Source organism: Uranotaenia lowii, chromosome 3 (genome assembly GCF_029784155.1).
Source record: "Uranotaenia lowii strain MFRU-FL chromosome 3, ASM2978415v1, whole genome shotgun sequence".
Lineage (NCBI taxonomy): Eukaryota > Metazoa > Arthropoda > Insecta > Diptera > Culicidae > Uranotaenia > Uranotaenia lowii.
Window position 1 is genome coordinate 11,819,277 of NC_073693.1, and position 21,454 is coordinate 11,840,730.

General features: G+C 35.7%; 2 protein-coding genes across 4 annotated transcripts in view; both read left to right on the plus strand.

Moving 5' to 3' along the window:
* LOC129750963 (opsin, ultraviolet-sensitive) overlaps nucleotides 1-21,454 on the plus strand; it is a 422,334-nt gene that overhangs the window by 140,322 nt on the left and 260,558 nt on the right. For 2 of the 3 annotated variants that reach the window (XM_055746185.1, XM_055746186.1), the window contains exon 2: nucleotides 213-1,110. The gene's annotated coding sequence lies outside the window, so the exon portion shown is untranslated. The remainder of the gene's footprint in view (nucleotides 1-212; nucleotides 1,111-21,454) is intronic. The other variant, XM_055746187.1, reaches the window with a different exon arrangement.
* Nucleotides 8,583-9,935, plus strand: LOC129751971 (uncharacterized). Its single transcript, XM_055747766.1, has one exon. It carries the CDS (start codon nucleotides 8,583-8,585, stop codon nucleotides 9,933-9,935), a length of 1,353 nt encoding a protein of 450 aa, XP_055603741.1.

Sequence of the window (21,454 nt, forward strand, 5' to 3'; positions counted from 1 at the left end):
TTTTGAGCCTCTATGAACAATTAATTATGGAAGAAACAAATTTTACAACCCATTTGATATATCGTGTAAATTGTTTAAAAAAGTTTGTGTTTGTTTTGATTAAAATATAAGTAAAGATAGTTTCAAGCATAGATTAAGAAATCAGTCTGAATGATATTAAGTTGTCGAAGACCGTGAACAATAAATAAAATAACTATTGTGACATTTTTCAGATTCAACCCTGAATGAAGGCTCGGTTCATGCAGCATCCGTCCCCAGAGAAAAGAAAAACGCGCGTTACCCAACAATCTCGCTCTCTCTTTCGTCGATTCCTCCGCTCTCCAAGGTCGTTTTCACGAAGAAGTAAAGCAACAAACGGAAAACCCCGCCACATGCCAGACCAGACCGGACATGCACATGGTCTCAAACGGTGGACTGGTCAAGTGTGCGGACTGACTAAATTCCGGGAGGAAAAGGGCGTCCAAAATAACGAACGAAAGCATACGGGCGGCAGGATTTCGAAAACCCTATAGATAGTGCCGTTCCGGTTGACAGTTAACTCAGTCTAACAACGACGTCGGTCCTGAACGGATCTTCCTCTCCGGCTGCTATCACGACGAAGAGCATTCGTGCGTACGTCCGTATCTGTAGAGGTTCCGGTTTCGGTTTTCGCGCGATTGATTCGGTGTTTCCGGCGCGTCTCTGGCCGTTGGCTGAGCCATCGCCATCGCCATCAGGCATCAAAAGGATTTGTGGCTCGCTTTTGCTTTCATCGGGGAAGCATCGTTCGAGCATCCTCCAACAACAACAAAAAGTGGTGATATACGTAAGATAAAAAAAAAGGTGAATCTGTGGGCGGGTGTTGAAGTGTAAATTTGGCGGTTGTTTGATTTTGGAAGGATCAAAAGCAATCACTTACTGCTGCTCCTACTACTGCTACCACCAGTCAAGTGGCAAGAGTGTAAACCAGTCAGTGGTTTACTTAAAAAAATCTCTAGACTACATTCAGGCGTTAAGCCTGGGCAAGGGCTAGTGTCAAAGAACTAAGATTCGGATCTCTCCCATTTGTGGATATAAGGATTACCAACCACCACAAAGTCAGTTGCTGGAACGAGTACTCCGTCCAGAAGGGTAAGTCTCAATCACTAGCGAGTAGACGTCTGTCCGATTTTATCACCACGTGGTGTGGGATGTGGGTGGAGCTTTCAATTACATTTCATTTGCATACTTTCGGAGGAATTTACAACAGCTCTTCAGCTGGGACCGGATTTGCGATCAACGAATGGTTCGCTTTCAAGCGACGACGTGTTTGAATAGGATGTGAATTATAGTTTTCGGATGCAATTGTTTCAGAAACGATGAAGTCCGTTATCTCATCTGGTATCGCCCGAGGGAATTTTTAAATTGAATTTAATGGTCCCAAGGGACGTTTTGCAGGGGGTTCGCTTCAGGAGGCATTTTGATAGTCCCCAGTTCAATTACAGGCATTAGATGAGGAGATGTGGAACAATCATTCGAGACATTCAAATTTTCATAAATAAAAAAGTCGATAATTTAAAGTTCCAAATTTTTGATTTTATTACTGACCATTTTTGACAAATTTCTGACTTGTTTTGAATTTTTGGGTGTTCAACATTAATTATTAAACGTTTGATTCGTATTAATTCATAACAAACAAAATAAGAGCTCTCAAAAAACAGCCCTTGAACAGTTCTGAGTATCATCCAATGAAACTTTAGCGTTATTGATTAATTTGTGGTTAATTTATTCGCTGATGACCAGATTAAGTGATAATGTATCAAAAGTCGTCTCAATGCACTTTGTACGTATACAAACTTTAAAAAAATGTTTTAAACAGTAAAGTTAACAAAAAAATATATTAAGAGGGTTTAATTTATTCATAGTATGAGTAAAAAAAAGTTTTTAAATCAGAATTTTGAGCTTCTAAAAATTTTTTTGTATGACCTCAAGCTTCAAACAAGAGATTTAAAAAAACTTATTTAACCTTCCCATGCCGTTCGCAAAATATCCGTTTCGGGGAAATTTGAGTTGTAGTTTGATTTCGTTCTCCTGACTGTAAATGTTAACCGATTTTGATGATATTATATTCATTGTGTAGGTAATTTGTTCTTATTACTCAAAATTTTAAAATAAAGTCGATATGTATTACCAAGTTATCGGAAACTGGTTCAGAAAGTAAAAAGTCCGAAAAATCAATTTTATTTTTAAAATGCTCATAACTTTTGACAGCTTTTCTGTATTTAAGTGTTTCATTGATGTTTGAAATCATCAAGAATCCATCTTTCCGACAGTGTATAGATATGTTGGGGTCCAATGAAAGTTTTGACCGCTATCTCAGATCTTCCGGTAGAAAAAAAAATCTAACTTAAAAAAACGATATCCAATTTTTGCTTTGCTTAGCTGTATTTCATTTCCCAGTGAACCGATTTTCAAAACTCAAATTTCAATTTTTTGACGTTAATTTGATCATTATTTTCATAGAACATACTTGGTCAGTCAAAATTCCAAGTTCTTCAGTATATTGGAATGAAGATAAGAGATTTTAAATGTGCGCTTCGGGTCATATTGACCCGAACGGCATGGGAAGGTTAAATATAGGTGTATTTTTATACTTCAAAGTTTGATTAAAAAGTGACGTAATTTTAATTACCAATGATCGTTTACACTTTTTCAACGCCTCTCAATTAGAGAAGCAATTAAAAACGAAACGAAACGAAACAGCAAACTTACAGCCTTTGGGTATGCAAACAATTTGGCATAGATATTTCATTTTACTGCATTGCTACGCAATAACGTTGGCAAATGGAAAAAAAAGTTCATACAGATCACTATTCACTTTTCGAATTCCTTTCAACAGAATTGAAGTCTATCGAGTTGAACGAAGGCTTCCGATCGGAAGTAAAATAGTTAGAATGTTCGATGGTTAGAATGTAATAGAATGAACTTAGCTACGTTGTCAGCATTTGGAATGAATGCCTAGAATTTAATTTGAGCTTTATAAAAAACTGAATAGTTTACAATTGTCTTTTAAAAAAACATCCTTATTATGTTTTAAATGACTTTTGTTTTAATAGATATGTCGTCTAATTATTTAACTCATAAAATACGACATAATCACAACAATTTTCAAGTGATTTTATCTTACTTTGGACCAAAAAATTTTGTCATTAATAGGTAAATGATTTATAGGAACATGTTTCTTCCTTGTACTTTTCAAAGCACGTTTTACCGGTTTGCAGATACTTGGATGTAAAAAAGGAAACAAGCCTGTAAGAGGATAATTGAGGCGCTTGGGATCAGAGGGGTGCAAGTGCCTGTATGGTAGTTTTGAGAAAACGCTTCAAAGTTGTGAAGGTGCTTGTTTTTTTAAATATATTTTTCGAATTCGATTCAATCGAAAAGCGTTCAAAAAAAATTATAAAAAAATCGAGTTTTCCACCAGATGTACATTGGAACATGAAGAATCGTTAGGTATACTTACTCAAAATTGATGATTTTGGACTTGCAAGATCAGAGGCCTGAGGGCTTCATTTATAGTGTTAATAAGTTGAGAAAAAAATTATTTACCGCAGGGATGAGCAAACCACGCACGGGCGCTCGAGACCATTTTGTGCGGTCCGCGAAGCTTTTCTCAATTTTAATTAGTTTTTTTCAAATTTAGTTCAAAGTTAGTTATAAAAAAAAATAAACGAATCCACACATATAGGATCTCAGTGAAACTTCATGTTTCTTTGAAGAGATCTAAATTCTACTTAAGACTAAAGCGTACATCTTTCAAGGATATAATGGCTAGCATCTTACTAATGCTAACATCACCAACCCCCAGAAAGAGTACTATGTATGCCGTGACCGAGACTCGATCTCATGACCTCTGGCTTAGAAGACTTGAACGCTAACCTCTAGGCCACGGTCGGTGGCTTAAAATACTTGTCAATACTAAAATGGAAATAAATAGTATGTCGAAGGTTTGTTCAAAAAATGACTTCACATGTATTGATTTGCATTTATCCCACAATCATACCGATTGATAACATTTTTATAGAAATTTAACATTCATTGTGTTTTTATAATGGCATAAGTGCAATATTTTTGTAAAATGTTGTATTTCAGTCAAATATTTATACATTCACTAGCTGACCTCGTAAACTTCGTTTTACCTTAAAATAATTTTTTTTTTGTTTCGATTATAGTCGTTTTAACATCTTTATGTCATTCGCGACTTATATCAACGATGAAGTTGGCGGACAAGTTATTGAAAAACTTATCCGGTACAACTGTTATCGATGTTTACTCTTGGGCTCGAACTCACGGACATCGGCTCAGAAAGCCACTGACTTGCCAACTGAGCTATATCACAAGCCCTTAAAATAAATAAATCGTCATATATGTTTTATTCCATCTACACGTCCTTAACCTTCCAAAGCCGTTCGCTAAATATCCGTTTCGGGAAAATTTGACTTCTAGATTGATTTCGTTCTCCTGGCTGTAAATGTTAACCGATTGTGATGATATTATATTCATTGTGTAGGTAATTTATTCTTATTACTTAACATTTTAAAATAAAGTCGATATGTATTTCCAGGTTATCAGAAACTGGTTCAGAATGTAAAAAGTCCGAATAATCAATTTTATTTTTAAAATACTCATAACTTCTGACAGCTTTTCTGTATTGAAGTGTTATGTTGATGTTTGAAATTGTTAAGAATCCATCTATCCGACAATGTATAGATATGTTGGGGTCCAATGAAAGTTTTGACCGCTATGACAGATCTTCGGTAGAAAAAAATCTCATTTTTAAAAAACGACATCCAATTTCGTCTTTGCTTAGCTATATTTCATTTCACAATGAACCGATTTTCCAAACTCAAATTTTAGTTTTTTGGCGTTAATTTGATCATTATTTTCATAGAACATACTTGGTTTGTCAAAATTACCAGTTCATCAGTATATTGGAAAGACGATAAAGATGTTTGAAATGTGCGTTTCGGGTCATATTGACCCGAACAGCTTTGGAGGGTTAACTTCATCGTGCTCGCGAATCGATTTTTTTGAAAATCGTACAACATTGAACGGCTTGTGTCCCATTTAAAGTTGATTTAGTATAGTGACCTCCCTTAAATTAAAAGTGAAATTCTTGAAACTATTAACAAACCTTCCCTGACCCGAAAAACCCTCGGATATCAAATTTTACTTCATTCCGACCGATCGTTTATTCGTGAAGGTGCTACAAAGAAAACGCCTCCATTTTTATATATAAGATTTTTTCAATTTTTAATGAAGGCTCCAATTTTAGAATCAATCACTAATTGCAAGACAGCAAAAGCTGATAAAACCACATGATAATGATTATTTTTTCTCTTCCAGCAAAGATTGAAAATATTCGAATAGGCAATGAATTGACTTTTACGCTTAGAAAACAGCAATTGTTCTTAGAAATTACATAAGGTTTCCTAAAATTTGCTTTAGAAATCATATCCAAGTATATTATATTTCATTTATAAACTTAAAAATATTTAAAATAAGGCTCTTAATTTTTAATCATTTTGAGCCCACCGCTTTTTCAACAATACAAAAACTATCAATAAATGATATGAAAAAAAAATCCTCTGCTTATGTTTTCAATCGGTTCTATAATTTCTGGATTTTGTAGTTCTGTTTTTCAATTCTACAGTTTTTCAGTCTTAAATTTTGTATTTCTTAGTCCATTTTCCAATGGGTTTCGATTAGAGTGTCCTACCGGTAGGTAAATCCTGAGAATAAAAATAAATCTGGAATACCCGAATCCCGTGAAACCAGTAAAAAATCCCGGAAATCCCTAAGCCAATAAAAAATGCAAAATTACTAACAATGTACACAACGATAGAGCAAGAAAAATGATAGATAGATATATGGCTTAGACATAAACTTTTTTTTTTCTTCTAAAAACTGTTAAATACATTGAATTTGATAAACATTTTTTTTTGTTCAAAAACTAAGTAGGGGAAAGGTTTCTAAAATGGGCCTATCGGGTTAAATGACCCTACGGCTGTTTGACGGAATGGCTGACAAGACAACATATCTAATAAATGCATTTTGAGGGTAATACGCTTTGAACATAATACAAGAAAGAATTTTATGAATAAACCAACACAAAAAAAATTAAAAATTCATACAAGGTTTTGATACCTTTTGATGTAATATTTTGACTTTTAAAAATTATACGTAAAGAAGCTCATAACAAAAAGTTGGGTGGTTTTTATTTCTTATTTAAATGAACCTTAGAAGCAAAACAAGTTTAAGCTTTTATGATGATTTCATAATGATTGGAAAGTAGAATAAGAGAGTGTTTTTGTATACCCCTAACATGTTTGTAAAATGCCGCTATCCTAAAATAACAGGTTAAATAGAATAAAAATATGATCTTTATCGTAAAAACTTCAAATTTAAGCTCTTGTTAACACCTTTAGAGAGAATTGAAGGTCTTAAAACAGATTTGGTAAAGTTTTTCTTATGGATGAACTGCCTCCATAATATGGCAACCCTAACTTTTGTTTTATTCTATAAAATAATAAAAGAAATAGATTTTTATAAAACTTCAGCTTTGTCGCATGAAAGTTATCAGTTTCTAGCATTTCCAATGAAATTATACGGAAATATGGCCAAAAAACCGAAATTTTGCCTAAAACGTAAATAGGCGCATTTAGCCCGCACGGTTTGAGGTTCGGCAATTTTGACAACAGTTAAAATAAAATAGATTTCTCAAAAATGTAAGGAGATTTCAACAACAAGACAACTCCAATGTATAGAAAACAGATGTCTGCTCATGTGTATATAGTTTTTGTATACATATTCGATGTAATATTTCATTAAATCAGTATTCTGCTTAATAGGCGCATATAGCCCGCTCCTCCCCATGACAATGTAAGACGACTAAGAATCTATAAAGTCAAACAATTCCAATAAAGCTACGCTAAGAAAAGAATCTGAATTTTCTTTATTGCAACACTCATCATTTAGAACTTCCGTTTCGCAAACTGTTGACAGTAGCAAAATATATCTGGCAACTCTGTTAAGTGTTTCAAAGCTTTATCAACTGCTCCGTTTTTATACAATTTTTTTTTGCTGAAATCCGCTACAATTCGATTCGAGACGCACATCAATTGGCAAACCAGCACCGAACGAACCCGCACAATCGCCAAAAACCCCCAGCTCGCACGGCAAGGTACGAAATTTTTACATTTCTTATAGTAGCTAGAGGCTGGTCGATAGAGCGCCCATCCACCATTACTCTCCCACCTCGCACTATTTACCTTCCGCTGCTGAACCGCCCGCACCAATCCACCGCTCAACTTACCGTCCATCACGCTCCTTCCGCTGAACGCAACATAACGCTGCATAAAACCGCCCGATTCCTCCGACTGCACAGTATATTCCAATTCACTTAACATCACTGTACCGATTTCGGATCAATAAAAGACCATTTTCGCTCTGGCTGTTATTATTCGATCTCCGATCTACCAACCAAAACATCAACATTCTCCGTCTCGCTCCCGCCTTCGAGGACTCATCGACCGAACAACTATAAACTTTCGTCTCGTTCGTGCCACCGAGGACAACAAAGGCAAGGTAACGTCATTTCGTGCGTCCGTGAGCAGAGACTACGTCGAAAAGTCATTTAGCAGCGCCATCTGAACGTCACATTGGGTAACTATCAATCTGCAAAAGTAACACCTTTTCATAATGGCGAATTTATGTGAAAAGTGTGCCATGACTTTCGACGGTGAATTCGTGCAATGTGGAGTATTTTGTTCCACAGTTGTTTGTTTAAAATGTTCTGGTATACACGATAATTCTCGAGCGGACCTTCGCACGAATGGACATCTAGTGTGGATGTGTCAAAGTTGTAAAATGATGGTTTCTAAAGCCCGCTTTTCCAACGCTTTAGTATCAACAAACATTGCCAACAACAACCTGATCGAATCCTTGAAAGAATCACTTAAAACTGAGATCCGCGAAAGTATTCTTCAAGAAATTCGAAACGAACTGCGAGTAAATCCTCTTCCGGCGAACGTTTGCGCTACTCCAGTTCTTAATCCGAGAAATAGGTCCTCCGTGAGTTCAGCCACTGTTTCATCCGCCCATCTTAAGCGTCGCCGTGAAAAAATCATAGTTACGGAAAGCGTTTCTGCACGACAACCAAACTTGTTATGTGCGGTTGGTACTGGTGCAGCCAATAATGAAATCGCGACAAACAACAATCTTTATACAACACCTCCGTCATTTTGGCTGTATCTCTCTGGCATTCTTCCAAACGCGCCCGATGATAGTGTTCTGCGATTCGTGCGCTCTCAACTTGGAACCGATGAAGTCCAGCTTAAAAAGTTGGTTCCTAGGGACAGAGAAGTCAGCACGCTTTCGTTTGTATCCTTCAAAGTTGGTGTTTCACTCGATTTGAAAGATAAGGCGTTGTCGTCCGAAACTTGGCCAGCAGGAATCCGTTTCCGTCAGTTTGTCGATAATTCGCCTGAGGGTTTTTTACCCGTTCCGAAACAGCCACGACTCGATTTCAAATCGAACCAACAGACGCCTTTTGCGACGCCAATATGATAGGTGAACTGAACGTTGATAACCATCACTTAGCCGAATTAGAATCCGCCGTCACTACCTTGCCTTCACCAGTACCACCTCCTGCAACATCCGCTAGCTCATCTATGCAAAATCGCTCTATCGTTAACAGCCAATTAACTGTGTACTATCAGAATGCAGGTGGTATGCGTACAAAAACCAATCAATTTCTGCTCGCGCTTTCTTCATGTGAATACGACATTGTCATGATCACAGAAACTTGGTTGAAGGACGACATAGCAAACTCTGAATTAGCCTTAAACTACAGCATCTACCGCAATGATAGAAATTCAAACACAAGTCAACTAAACCGAGGCGGTGGCGTATTGATTGCAGTTAGGCATGGCATCGAGGCAGTCTCTATAGCAGTACCTGGATGTGATCATCTAGAGCAAATCGTTGTTCGAATCAAAGATCAATGCCGTTTCGTCTACTTGTGCTGTGTTTACTTTAGACCTAATAGTGAAACTGCTCAATATTCGTCCCATATGTCAGCAATTGATCAACTAACGAATACCGCAACTTGTCGAGATGTTATCGTCGTAGCTGGAGATTATAACCTACCGAACTTAAACTGGAGTTTTGACGAGGATACTGATAGTTTTCTGCCAGTAAACGCCTCAACCGAACAGGAACTGGCTGTAATTGAGTGCACTATTGCATCTGGTTTATCTCAGATGTGTTCGCTCGTAAATGGCAATGGCAGAATCCTCGACCTCATATTTTTAAATAGACCAGATCTTGCAGAAGTTGTAAACCCGCCACACGCCATTTTAAACACCGATCGACATCATCATTCCTCAATTTTATTGATTGACAATACTTATGAAGAGATTATCGACACAGTTCGTCCCGATACTTGCAGCTTAGATTTTCGGCTCTGTGATACCGATCGTGTGATAGATTCGCTAGCCGAAAAAAATTGGCACTCAGCGTTTGCCAATCTGGATATCGATAGTGCACTTTCCACCTTTTATGACCAACTTTGGGGTATACTGCGTGAGAACACCCCTCCTAGACGACCAAACCGACATAAACCGTTCAAGCTCCCTTGGTGGAACTCTGAACTACGAAGAAGCCGTAATTCAGTTCGCAAAGCCCGGAAACGTTACTTCAAGGAGAAATCCGATCAAAACAAATCGATCTTATCTCGTTTAGAAGTTGAGTACTCAGCCCTGCGAAATACTGCCTTTAAACGATACATATCAAACATCGAACGCAACGTTAAACAAGATCCATCTAGCTTTTGGAAGTTCATGAACAGTCGCCGCCTTAAAAATACGGTTCCATCTTCTGTATCGTTTCATGGGTGCACCTCGAGCAGTATATGAGAATCAGCTGATTTGTTTGCTGAATTTTTCAGCAGCGTATACAGCACCTCAACTCCTGACTGTGCTGATACCTATTTTCGAAATCTGCCGAACTACGACGTCAGGCTACCGCTACCTCTATTTACCGATCAGGAGGTGCTAAACGTTCTCAGTACGCTTGATCCATCGAAAGGTCCAGGTCCAGATGGAATTCCATCTTCGTTGGTTTCGAGAATAGCTGTTTCGCTTGCAACACCGCTTTGTCTAATTTTTAACCGATCCATCTCAGAAGGAGTTTTTCCTAGCCGTTGGAAAATCGCTTCAATTTCTCCAATTCATAAGTCTGGAAATGCTCATCGTGTGGAGAATTACCGGCCAATTTCAATCCTCTGCTGTTTTTCAAAAGTGCTTGAAGTTTTGATGTACGAAAGGCTCTATTCAGCAGCTACACCGTTACTTGCCGAAGTCCAGCACGGGTTTATCCGGAAAAGATCGACGTTGACCAACTTGATGTGCTATGCCAGTGAATTGTATGCTGCAACTGACAAAAGACTGCAAGTGGACTCAATATATGTCGACTTTGCCAAAGCCTTCGATAAAGTGCCGCATATGGTCGTGATGGAGAAACTTAAGCGCTACGGTTTCCCAGAATGGGCAACCAAATGGTTGCATTCATATTTGTTACATCGTCATGGCTTTATAAATATTCGTGGAACTCATTCTACTAGTTTCGATATGCCGTCTGGTGTTCCACAGGGAAGTCACTTAGGACCGCTTATCTTTGTGATTTTCATTAACGATCTAGCAACTTTACTTCAATCGCCAAAACTACTGTTCGCAGATGATTTGAAAATCTACAGGATCATTGACTCGAGAGTGGACTGAGCTGCGCTTCAAGAAGACATCAATAGACTACACGCATGATGTGGAAAACATGGGATGGAGGTAAACGCCGATAAATGCAAGTGTATCAGCTTTTTTAGAACCAGAACCTCCGTGGTCTTCGAATACGCTTTTGGTGGCACTCCGCTTGAAAGAGTTGTCACCATTAAGGATCTAGGAGTAACCTTTGATCAGAAGCTCTCGTTTAATCAGCACATCGCGACAACAACAGCTAAGGCCTTTGCTATGCTTGGATTCCTGCGACGAAATACTTTGAGCTTTGAGGACCCATACGCTCTCAAGACAGTGTTCTGCTCTTTAGTACGAAGTGTCTTGGAATATGCGGCACCAGTCTGGGCACCCTACCACTCTGTTCATATCGAACGGATCGAACGAATTCAGAAAAAATTTCTTCGTTATGCACTGCGTCGACTGCCCTGGCGAGACCCCGTAAGGCTACCGCCTTACCCACAAAGGTGCGCACTTCTGTCTCTATCGTCTCTGAGTCAAAGAAGAACATATTTGCAGCGAATGTTTGTATACGATATCCTGACGAACACTGTTGACTGTCCACAATTGCTCCAAAGCTTGAGTTTGCACGCCCCAGCACGTCGTTTGCGCAACCAAACCACCTTCTGGCTACCTAGAAGCAGAACAGTTTTTGGACAAAACCACCCGCTTAATCGATGTTGTCAGGTCTTCAACGATGTGTCATACTTGTTTGACTTCAATGTATCAAAATCAATGTTTAAATGTGCAATCCGTGACGTTCCCTAGCTTTAACGTAACTTTAATTTAAACATAAGTTAGTTTTAACACTCGGTCTGTATGACAGCAGTCAAAGACTTAAATAAATAAATAAATAAATAAAATCATCGGCAAAGAAATGACAAATTTTGAAACAAAAGGATAGTGATCTGAAAATTTACGAGATTTGATGAATCACCTGAAGTCTAGTCAATCAACTTCTCTCGATAGTGATTTTTTTCTCAATTATTTCAAATTTTTGCAGTAAGAATCAGATAAGTTTGTCGGCCAAAGAATTCAATTTTTGGGTCTTGAGTTTTGCAACTGCTAAAAGTTTGAAATGTTTTTCAATACTACTAACTACAAATTTAAAAAAAATACTATATCGATAAGGTTTCGTATGCTGTAGAGTGTTAAAATCTTCATTCGGGAACGCTAAAATGTCCGGGAAATTGACACTCTAGTTTCAGTTGATCCTCAGATGTATTTCGTCGGGAAATTCTGAATTGTAAGCCAACATTTTTCTTAAAAATTCGAATATGAATTTTGAATGATCCTCCTATCTATCTAAATCTTTTGAAAAATAAACAATCAAAAATGTAAACTTTAACCTAGATTCTTTGTCAAAATTTGTTTATAAATCTGCAAAATTATATATTTTTTCGAATTTTGGTATCTTTGCTCAATATCTCATACGAAATTTCATGATCAAACATGTCTCTATCACCGTTAGTAGGAAAAAAATCAAGACTTCTAGGGCAATGAACAGAAATTTTGATTAATGAATTTCAACAACGATTCAATGTTCAACGTTTAAAAGACAGACAACAAAAACTGACTTTGATTCAGTAATGAACCTAAAAACGATGCTAAAGGTTTTTTTATGTTTCCTTTTTTATTTTTTTTCTCTAAAAATTTGTACCTTTATGTTCTCAAGATCAGATCATCAAATTATTAAAGAGCATTATTTTATGTGCGGCTCGCTGATAAAAATCGGAATCCAAAATGGCCCGTTGGTTCAATAGTCACCCCTGATTTACCGCGTATCAAGATAGTTTTCGGACTATTGCCTTGATATTTTTGTCAAATTCAGCTTACGATTTTTTTTTAAACGAACACACACATATAGTATCTCAGTGAAACTTCATGTTTCTTTGAAGAGATCTAAGTTCTACTTAAGACTAAAGCGTACATCTTTCAAGGATATAATGGCTAGCATAAGGTTGCCAGAATTTTTTCCACTCCCATCCGGGCCTAGCAATTCCGGGCATTTTTTCAAAAAAACCTGGCAAAATCCGGGCATGGATTTCAATTTCTCAAATCCAAAAACCGGGCAATAACCGGGCAAAATTTAGGTGTTATTATATATAACAGCAAAGGAAAAATGCAAAAAAAAAATAAATTAATATTTTATTAATTGCAGACTTCCAAAAACTTTTTGGAACACTTAAATATTTAAAGGTTTATAAAAGTAAATCAGCGAAATTATTTGAAACAACCGTTGAAAATGTCCATACCGTTAATCGATTTTGCTGAAACTTACTCAAAAACTTTGATTTTTTTTTTTGGTTTTTTTGTGAAAATTGTGAAAAAATCCGGGCAATATCCGGACTTTTTTCACGATATCCGGGCAACCGGGCCGGACCGGACTTTCTCGAAATTTTGCATCAAATATCCGGGCAAACCCGGATAAAACCGGGCAATCTGGCAAGCTTAGGCTAGCATCTTTTTAATGCTAACACCACCAACCCGCAGAAAGAGTACTATGTATGCCGTGACCGAGACTCGATCTCATGACCTCTGGCTTAGAAGACTTGAACGCTATCCTCTAGGCCACGGTCTGCGGCGTGAATACGGCCACGATTTAGTGAATAGGAGCAGTGGTTTTAATTAGGAAACTCGTAACCTTACTAACCGCGAAACAAAACTAAAGTCGTTGTTTGAGGCGATCACTGACACATATCGGTTTTCAATGAGATTGATGCTTCCTCGAAGAGAATCCAACAACTTAACACTAAGTCCTACATCTTGCGAGAATATTTATGATGGCTGGCATCTTACAAATGCTAAAACCATATAAGCCGTGACTGGGATTCGATCTCACGACCGTTGGCTTAGGATACTTGCCTATATACCACGGGGGCGGCATTTCAATTTTAAAACGTAAATCAATCAGTGTGAAGTTTTTAACCTTTTAAGGTAATTTTTTCAATCCCCAACAACCACTCTTTCATCTCTCAAGCCTCTATTCAAAGAAATATTGGTGGTGCCTAACTCCAGGGGCAAAAATGTCAAAGAAGTTTTACTACGTCTAGATTTCTAACGAAAGCTAAAAGCTTTCCCATTCTTCTGGGATCAATTTAAAATTACTTTTTTATACGTGAAACATTAGTAAATATTTGATTTTTTAAGCCGAATAATGTTATTTGAATTTATATGAGCTTTTACTCAATAAATCAAGGAACTTATTGAACCTAAAATGAAACATATAGGCTAAATAGAAATTGCTAGATACTCAAAAAATAACAATTTTTTCGTATTTTTGTCCTGATTCAACTCATTTCTTTATCCGAACCGATTTATACATATTTCGCTTTTTGTTCTTCGAAATTATCGACGTTTTTCGGTGAGTTTTAATAATAATAAAACAGAAACATTAGTAAATATTTGATTTTTTTTAAGCCATATAATTAATGGTCATTGAATTTATATTAGCTTTTACTCAAAAAATCAAGAAACCTAAAATGAAACATATAGGCTAAATGGAAATGGCAGCTTAAAACAAATATTTTTATTTCAATTTTAGCTTTTTTTTGCTGCTTATTGAAAAGCTATTTGTTGGGCTATTATTGACAGCGCTAGTATGAAGAGCCTTTTTTCAATACTTTTCAATGTGTTCTGATTTTTTGTTTCGAAATGGTTACAACTTTTTCATGAAGAACACAGCTTCTTCTAATTTTACCGAAAAATGAAGCAAAACCAATAACACAAGGAAACAAGTGCCTAAATTTTAATAACTAATTTCGGAAGGTTCTAGCGCTCTCAACTCAATTCATTAGTCAGATTTTGCCTAGCACCTCTAGTTTCGGTGATATGGCGTGTAGAAATTTTAAAATTGAGTAGTTTAGAGTAGAATCGATGTTTGATAAATGATAACTTATAAACTAATCAACCTATATGAAAACTAAAAACCTATTTTGAATCTATTTATCCTCCGTTAAATGCAGGTTTAAGATCTTGCCTAAATTGCTGTATAGAAAAATTAAATTCTACAATGTTTAGAATTAGAGATGTACCGAATAGTGGTATTCGGCGAACGGCCGAATACCGAATAGTGACCTTTTCAACTATTCGGCCAAACGAATATTCGGCCGAATATTCGGTCGAATATTCTTATAGGATTTTTATTAAAAATACAATAGCAATTATTTTAATTCCCTTATATTATTCCATCCAAGCCCCTCATGTTTTAAGTCGATTATTTTCAACCAAATGATTTATCACAAAATCTTTATCAAGTAGAGGTTTCTCTGATTTGAAAAAATTCACCAATAACTAAAAGCACATCAATTGACTTTTCGCTTCTAGGGTGTTTATCACCAAGGTTCCTGTAAAATCTGGGACTAAACACGTCGAAACAGGTGTCCAGCAATTTTAAATTGCTTGTTTGATATCGAATTAGATCAAAGTCGAATTTGAGCATGATATCTTCAAAAAGCTGTTAAAAAGAACTAATATTTTTATTAGTCTGTGAAGACTTAAGAATATCATACCATTTCATAAACACAGTCAGACAATTCAAGAGAATTTTTTAAAAAATTTGTTAAAAACGGGCAAATCTGAGCATAATCCTGGCAAAAACATGCAATAGGAAAGTGAAAAAAAAAATATGAAATTTCAATTTAATTAAATCACAGCAGCAGTATAAAAATTGTATTCAAGAATCAAACAAAAAATTGTTTAAAAATTTGTTTGAACACAATTTCTTGAAATTTTTAAAAAGAAATTAGAATTTGATTTAGCATATAATTTGAATAAAATCAGGCAAAATTCGAGAAGTTTTGAACAATATCTTTTTGACAATAATGCTATTGTATAGATTTTAAAAAATAAATATTCGGCCCTATTCGGCCTATTCGGCCGAATACTTAACTCAACTATTCGGTGAGCCGAATATTCGGTCTAACGGTTTTTGGGCGGTATTCGGCGCCGAATATTCGGCCAACCGAATATTCGGTACATCTCTATTTAGAATTTTTAACAGATGATATTACAACTATTTCTGACATCATTCTACAAAGTCTTTGAGTATAAGATTAAGTATAAGATAATTTGAACACATTTATTTAATAACTCTGTTGAAGTCTGCAAAGCGATTTGTGTTATTTTTTGAGAAAAATCCATTCGCCTAAAATTTTCTTGAAAATTTCGTCAAAATTCTCGTAGTTTTAGGGAAATAATGATAATAAAAACTTCTATTTTTTTCTTTTCCTCGGGATTTTCATCCCGAAGGATGATTCATCCCTCAAAAAACTTTATACTTTTTTCGGACTTCAAAATTACTCGTGGTCTTTGGGAAATATGATGATCTTTATTTACCAAAATTTTGTAATGTTCTATAGTTTTACAAAAACTGCACAAATTTATTGATTGAGTTTCATAAGTTATCTGAAGAACTTTAGCTGCTAGAAAAAAATAATTGCGTGTCCGAGGCAGTCGGGGGAAGGGGTCCAGCCGCAGCAACAGAGCAGTTAACGGAAACCGACACAGTTTGAAACCTCGGATTACACGAAATATATTGATAAACCCTATCCGTTTGTTCCGGTTTTGCATATATCCAGGCGCATAGCTCGGTAAATACATAGATTTTGTTATGCATTTCGATCGACGTTTTTCAAACTTAAAACTCGTCGAAAACTTTGATTGAATAGCATTACAATATATCGCCGTGATTAAACACAACTTTTTAAGGATTTTGAATGAAAATAACATGGAAGCGCGGAAAAATCTTCTTTTTCCAAATAAATTTCTATACAAAATTGAAACGCATTGTGCTAGTTCAGCAATTAACCAATCAATCATGCTTGGTGGCCCGTAAGGCATCGAAAAATCATGTGAGACCAAAATTTCAATTTTTGCACTAGTCAAGAATTACATACATACATATTTCAATTTAATATCTAAAATCCAACTCTGCCTTTCGACGAGGTTTCTGAAATCAGCAAAGATCGGCATAAATCGGCATCCCAATCATTATTTTAACTAACTTTTTGCGCAGAATGTTAAAAATCTTACTGAAAATTAGGTCTAAGGGTTACAACCATTTTGAATTGACTAAAAAAATAATAATTTGAATAAGTTAGAAGAGATTACACACTTCGTTAAAAGTTGGGTGCTAAAAAAACGGCAACAAATCTACAAATATGAACATTTCTTACTTATCGCATAAATTTAAATATCTCAGTTTTTGGTTTAACAATTTGACAGTTATCACAAAAAAAAATAAATCTATGAGATAGATATAAGGGATTTTTTTGTACTGTACCATTTTATGGTGAGATCATTAATAATCTTTTAAAGAAGCAATTTGCATTGATTAATTGAAGAAATAATTTTCTAATTTTTTTTACACCTTTTTTTTATAAAAACAAACCATAAAAGTTTGTAAAGCTTTTACTAATTTCATTAATTTTTGAAGGGTGTAGAAAAACATACAGAGACTGCCTTAAAGTGGTGTGTGTTAAATGTTAATCTTAAGTTGTCCACGTTTATTTTGTCTGTAAAGCTCAAGTCGGCTAACACAGTGTATGTCGTTTAAAAAAATCTTTTTTTTTGCAAAAATACGTTCAATTACCAAGTGAACAATTTTTAAGCTTTGTTAAACTGTTTGAGCTGTTTGTATATAAATCCTAAAATACAGATTGGAAGCATTTTTTTAAGTTATTCGAATTCGAAACGTCAAAATAAGAAAAAAAAAAAAGAATAATAACCAAAACCATTATGATTTTTTTTAAAGAAATCACAGTGCCATTATAAACTTCCAAACGTGAATAAAGTTTTCAGATATAAAAAAATTATTTGTATGAAGTTATAAGGTCCCCGGTATTTAAATTTTTTTTTCTTTTTTTTTAAATTTTATTTGAGACTTTTTAAACACTTAGTGTTCATTCGAGTCTATACTTATAAAATACTTAAAATTAATTACATGAAGCCTTAAAACTAACACAATATTTATATTTTTATAATTTTTTGATAAGACCACTTGATTTTATGAATTTTATTAGTTTTTGTTCTGCTTCTTGGGTGTATGCCAAAATATCGCCTATCGTTGTTCCAATTACACATTCTTGCCTTTGACTTTCATATTTTTTGCAGTCCAGTAGAAGGTGTTTTACGGTTCTTCTTACGCCACAAACTTCGCAGTTCATGTCGCTTTTATCGATCAAGGATCTGTGAGTTTCCCATGAATGTCCTATTTTTAAACGTCGAATCGCAACTTCTTCTCGTCTTGACGTGGTATTGTATTTCCAATGGCGTGTTGTGCATCTTATCTCCCTAAGTTTATTGTCTGCTGTATTTGTCCACTCATCATCCCATAGAAACATTTAAAGTTTCCCAGTTCAAGGTTATGTGTACAATTTATTCAGGAACCACAGATGCAATTTTATGAATACTCAAAAATATACAAACTATTACTGAGGCAATTTCGGACCAATCAACGTTCAACATAAATTGAAAAGTAAAACAGAATAAATTAAAATCTCGAAAAGCCAAAACATAATTAAAAGAGCCAACCACCGACGACGTCGTTGTGCTGGACTGGAATTTTAAATGAGAGCGGTAAACCTTTTCCGGCACTCGAGCCCAATTGTTTAAAGGCAGAGAGGGTACAAAAACCGAAAAAATTACAGCCTACGATGGACGCACAACAAAAAAGTTGAACTCAAAACAAGTAACATAGATACATAAAAAAAAGCTTGCGAAACTCCCCGAAGCTTTTCAAGATTTGTAGCAAAGAGAATAAATTATGTTCGCAACTTAAAGCCTTTCCACGACTAGTTTGAACTTGTTAGCTTTTCGTTGGGGTCACTGTTGAGAAGAAAACCACTTCACTCAAGTAGGTACCTGCTTTAAGGAATGAGATGTCTGTCTATCTTGCTATTTTTTTTTTAAATAAGGAGAACGAAGATTCCAGTTAATTTTAGAATAGCTTTGGAAAAATCAACAGCTGCTAAGCTTTCGTTAGTGGGAATTATTCATTCATTTGCAACTAATTTGCCTGATGGATCAAAAGTGGGTTTGTGACGCTTTGTGGTTTGGATTTGTTTTAACAGCTTTAGCTAACCCACAAACATACATACATCTCATACACACAGAAAAACATATTGCCCCCAAGCAGGACTTTTCCAGCCACAAGAATGAGGAAAACGAAGCTGATTATTTTCGTGGGATGGCCTGTGTCGATTGAATATTCAAAAGCTGAGCATTATGATTCCATCTCTTTTCATTATGTGAAAGCATTTCGAGAGGCAGCAGCTGCTTTCCGGAATAGGGGGATGCATATGGCTCATTCTTTTGCCAAGCAAAGCAAGAAAAGTTATCGAAGGACCATTGTCGATTAAACTGCTTAATTAAATGAATGCTTACAGCATAGGGGTTATTCCCACTCGTGCGATAATACTTACGTGCTCAACTTTCGATCACTCTATTCCCCCCGATTCTAGACCGGACGCCAAAGTTCAACATCTGAAATTAGTATTCAATCGTCCAGCAATGTTGAATCTATTTTCGGTGATGGTCGATATTTACTTTATCCATATCCATGATTTTGCGGAATTTTTAAAAATTTGGGAATTTACCCTACGTAAGACCAAGCCCACCGCAAGTTGCTATTTCTGTCGGTATTTTAGAAGTTTTGATTCGTTGCGTTTTTATCTACTTACTTAAGCCTAGTCCACACTAGGAGACGGTTCGTCTCGAGACGGTCTTAGCGCCTCCCATTTTCTTCGGGAGACACTGCGACCGTCTAAGGTTTTCCAACAACAACAACAGACAACAAAGTTCGTCTCAAAACAAAAATCGCAGTTCATGTTGCCTAATGTGGACTAGGCTTTATTTTCGCACCCATTGTTGCGATCCAGGTTGGTAATTGTGTTTGTTTATTTTCTGATAGCAACTACCGGCTGCGTTGCTACCGGGTTGCTACATAAACGCATCCTGTAACAACCTACTGCTCGAATGCTATTTCTCGAATCAAGTTAGCGACTGTTGGTGCGATAATGGGTTGATAAATATGTTGCTGAATGTACTCGATTCGCGGTTTAGCAACAATTGGTGGGCTTGGTCTAACAAAAGGATTCTTAAGAAAAACGCCAAATTCAAACATCAAAAATTAACCATTTTTAACGCAGATTCAAGACTGAAGACACTATTGAACGAATTTCCGGCAACTTACTTCGAATTTCGCTGATCTCGTTTGGCGCAAAATGTCTATTGTGTGTCACACGCCCACACGTGTTTTTCGACAGTCAGACGGTCACAGAAACGCCGGAATGTATGCAACATCCAATTCGAGGAGTGTATTTTACACAGCACGCAGCCATACGAGCAGCCGCCTGCTTTTGGAATGCACAACTTGTACCAACTTGACACGAATCTCCATACAAATGTACTTGAAATGATCAGTGTTTCTTCCAGTTAAACGAGCCAGCCAATGTTTGGGACCCTCCATTTCGAATTGGCTATGCTCGTCGATGTTGAGGAATGTCGTTTAGTGCAGATTTCGATTTGGATTGCCATTTCCTGTCAACGTTAGCTACATTTCAAAGCGCCTAATTTTGATTGAAGGATTGTGGGAGGAAAAATGCAGTTTAGAGCGATATTTTGAGAGAAAAGATGGGTTTGTTAATGCATCATTCTGTTGTCTCGGTCAATTTTAGGCATTCTCTGAGCAATTAGGCCTAATTCAACAAACCACAGCTTAATTTGGAAATAGCAATCCCAAACACCTGGGAGGCTTGGGATTGCTATTTTCAAATTCAATTTTAAGGGCACGTGTTGGAATCCTTTTTGGGGAGCCGCAAGTGAAAAATGTAAGCTGTTTTTCTTGTTTGGCGAAACCATGCAGTTGAAATGAACTTGCCATTCATTTTTGTAGCGAGCATTCAGAATTCAGAGCATATTTACAAAAAAAGTTCGTTCAACCAAAAAATTTAATGCGGATTAATTAAAAGAAATTAAATAAACAAAAATAAAAAAAAAAACATTTATATGAGACATTCGATTAGTTTATAAAATGTGGGTCTAAGTGTCAAAAAAATAAAGAAAAATGACAAAAATGACAAAAATGGCAAAAATGAAAAAATGACAAAAATGACAAAAATGACAAAAATGACAAAAATGACAAAAATGACAAAAATGACAAAAATGACAAAAATGACAAAAATGACAAAAATGACAAAAATGACAAAAATGACAAAAATGACAAAAATGACAAAAATGACAAAAATGACAAAAATGACAAAAATGACAAAAATGACAAAAATGACAAAAATGACAAAAATGACAAAAATGACAAAAATGACAAAAATGACAAAAATGACAAAAATGACAAAAATGACAAAAATGACAAAAATGACAAAAATGACAAAAAAGACAAAAATGACAAAAATGACAAAAATGACAAAAATGACAAAAATGACAAAAATGACAAAAATGACAAAAATGACAAAAATGACAAAAATGACAAAAATGACAAAAATGACAAAAATGACAAAAAAGACAAAAATGACAAAAATGACAAAAATGACAAAAATGACAAAAATGACAAAAATGACAAAAATGACAAAAATGACAAAAATGACAAAAATGACAAAAATGACAAAAATGACAAAATTGACAAAAATGACAAA

What these genes read in the sequence shown, in the direction of transcription:
- LOC129751971 (XM_055747766.1), top strand. Translation starts at nt 8,583, where the DNA reads ATGATAGGTGAACTGAACGTTGATAACCATCACTTAGCCGAATTAGAA.